The sequence below is a fragment of the Exophiala aquamarina genome (assembly GCF_000709125.1).
Source record: "Exophiala aquamarina CBS 119918 chromosome Unknown aczIA-supercont1.77, whole genome shotgun sequence".
Taxonomy (NCBI): domain Eukaryota; kingdom Fungi; phylum Ascomycota; class Eurotiomycetes; order Chaetothyriales; family Herpotrichiellaceae; genus Exophiala; species Exophiala aquamarina.
Window position 1 is genome coordinate 7,927 of NW_013550511.1, and position 1,804 is coordinate 9,730.

A 1,804-nucleotide genomic window follows, 5' to 3' on the forward strand; every position below is an offset into this window, starting at 1 on the left:
ATGCGCGCGCACCCATGCCACAGCATCGCTGTATTGTTTATCCGTCATATCTCCTACACTTGGAAGACGTCTTTGTGTCGGATAACCGGTCCGTTCTTCCAGCTCAACATCATAGTCGCTCCACCACCTCATTGCAGCGTTTCCAGCAATAGTGAGCACTACTCTCAGCGATAACAGCTCTTGGTAGGTAACGTTGTCGCAAAAACTGGCAGCCCTGATCTGTTCCAGTGAATCACGAATCTGCTGACGTTGATTGCCGAGACGTGACGATTCCTCTCGCTCTTGCGCCGAGAGACCACTTCTATCAAAATATTGCTTTAGCGTTGCTCCTGTACTAGCTTCGTTATCCTTCAACTTCTGAAATATTGCCGGATCAGGCAGGTTTTTCAGCAGAAAGTCATCCACCTGCTGGTCGAGCGGATCAGCGGCATTCCACATCAAGTCGAGGTCGTCCCAGTCTGCATCGCCTGTGCATCTGACGACATCAGTCGTGCATGTGGTGCATAGATGCGAATTTTCTGGAAAGTTGCAGACTTGTTGCAACTCTCCGCAACGTTCACAATCCTGAGCAAATCTATCCAATACCAGATCTGCCAATTTGTGTGCTATGTCCTCTTTCTCTTCAAGTTTTTCCTGTATCGATTTACGCATGGTTTCGTATTTTCTCCTGTCGTCCTCGATATCTTTCCTCTGAGATCTCCCCTGCTGTTGTAGCTGTGAGACCAAAAGTCTGTCTGCTTCATTGCTCGCTGGGCCCAAGGAATCTCTGCGTTGCAGAAACACTTCTTGCGTGCTCTTCAATTTTATCGCTTTACCGGTGAGGATCGTTCGGAGATGGTCGGCGTCAGATTGCAGAGTTCTCAACTCCCTCGTCTTGACCATGAGTTCATCTAGGTTAATTGGCGGCCAACACATATAACCACCCTCGCTGCAGGCGACACATCGATCCCAGACATCGTAGGAGCATTCCTTCCCTTCCGTGAAGCATTGCCGACATCCCTTCATGCTGTCAAATGTTTGTATCAGAAAAGCAGACCTGGTGAATCTCGTGGAGATTCGTGCTCGGCACAACAGAGCAGACAGCCGCACGGCGAGAGGATGAGAGAAAAATGGAGATGCCAGTCATGGACCAAGCCAAAGGGTGATGGCGACTTCAATTTCACGTATAAGAACGCTTGAAGATGTCGAACTTGCATATGGGAGTTCAAAGCAGCCCAGTCAGACGGCTGCGCTGGTAGATTCAGGTCACAAGGACACGTGATGACCACATTAGCGGACATCGGTGTTTACTTGACTAGGTTTGGGCACTTGGCATTGCCGGCATACCTCTGGATACCTCAAAGATGCAAAATTTCTCTGAATTTTTCCACTTCATGCTGGCTGTTCTCTTTTCTATATAAATTCCGCGGTATAGTGATCTATACTAGCCCTTTTGCCATCGATCCGAGCCAGGTGAGCCTGTTTGCATCACAAAGTGCCCTTGTATAAAATGCCACAGTGGCACTCACTCGTTACTAGGGCGGAGCATGGAGTACTCCAGCGGATTATAGGCCTCTTGGCGGCAACACCGTTGGGGTCGGCGCACTGTCTGATTATGCATCACGTGACTATATTGGCTGAGGCGTTCTCGTACGTCGAGTGTGTTGACGGCTTGGCAGTAATTGGCAGTAGGAAGGACTTCTGGCAGCGGCGGTGTCGGTCTCTCTTGGGTCGGAGGCGGAGTGGGAGGAGGGCTCGTCAGGGTCGAAGACGAGGTCTTGGCTTGATCTGAGCCCCAGCGTCCTTTTTTCATCGTCGCAGACGG

At 50.3% G+C, this 1,804-nt stretch overlaps 1 protein-coding gene across 1 annotated transcript; it reads right to left on the reverse strand.

Moving 5' to 3' along the window:
• On the reverse strand, window positions 1–1,005 carry A1O9_13132 (uncharacterized protein; the record flags this gene model as incomplete). Its single annotated transcript, XM_013397955.1, has 1 exon — window positions 1–1,005. A coding segment is annotated over one exon (1,005 nt), but the record flags the coding sequence as incomplete, so codon positions are not given.
• Window positions 1,006–1,804: the final 799 nt, after the last annotated feature.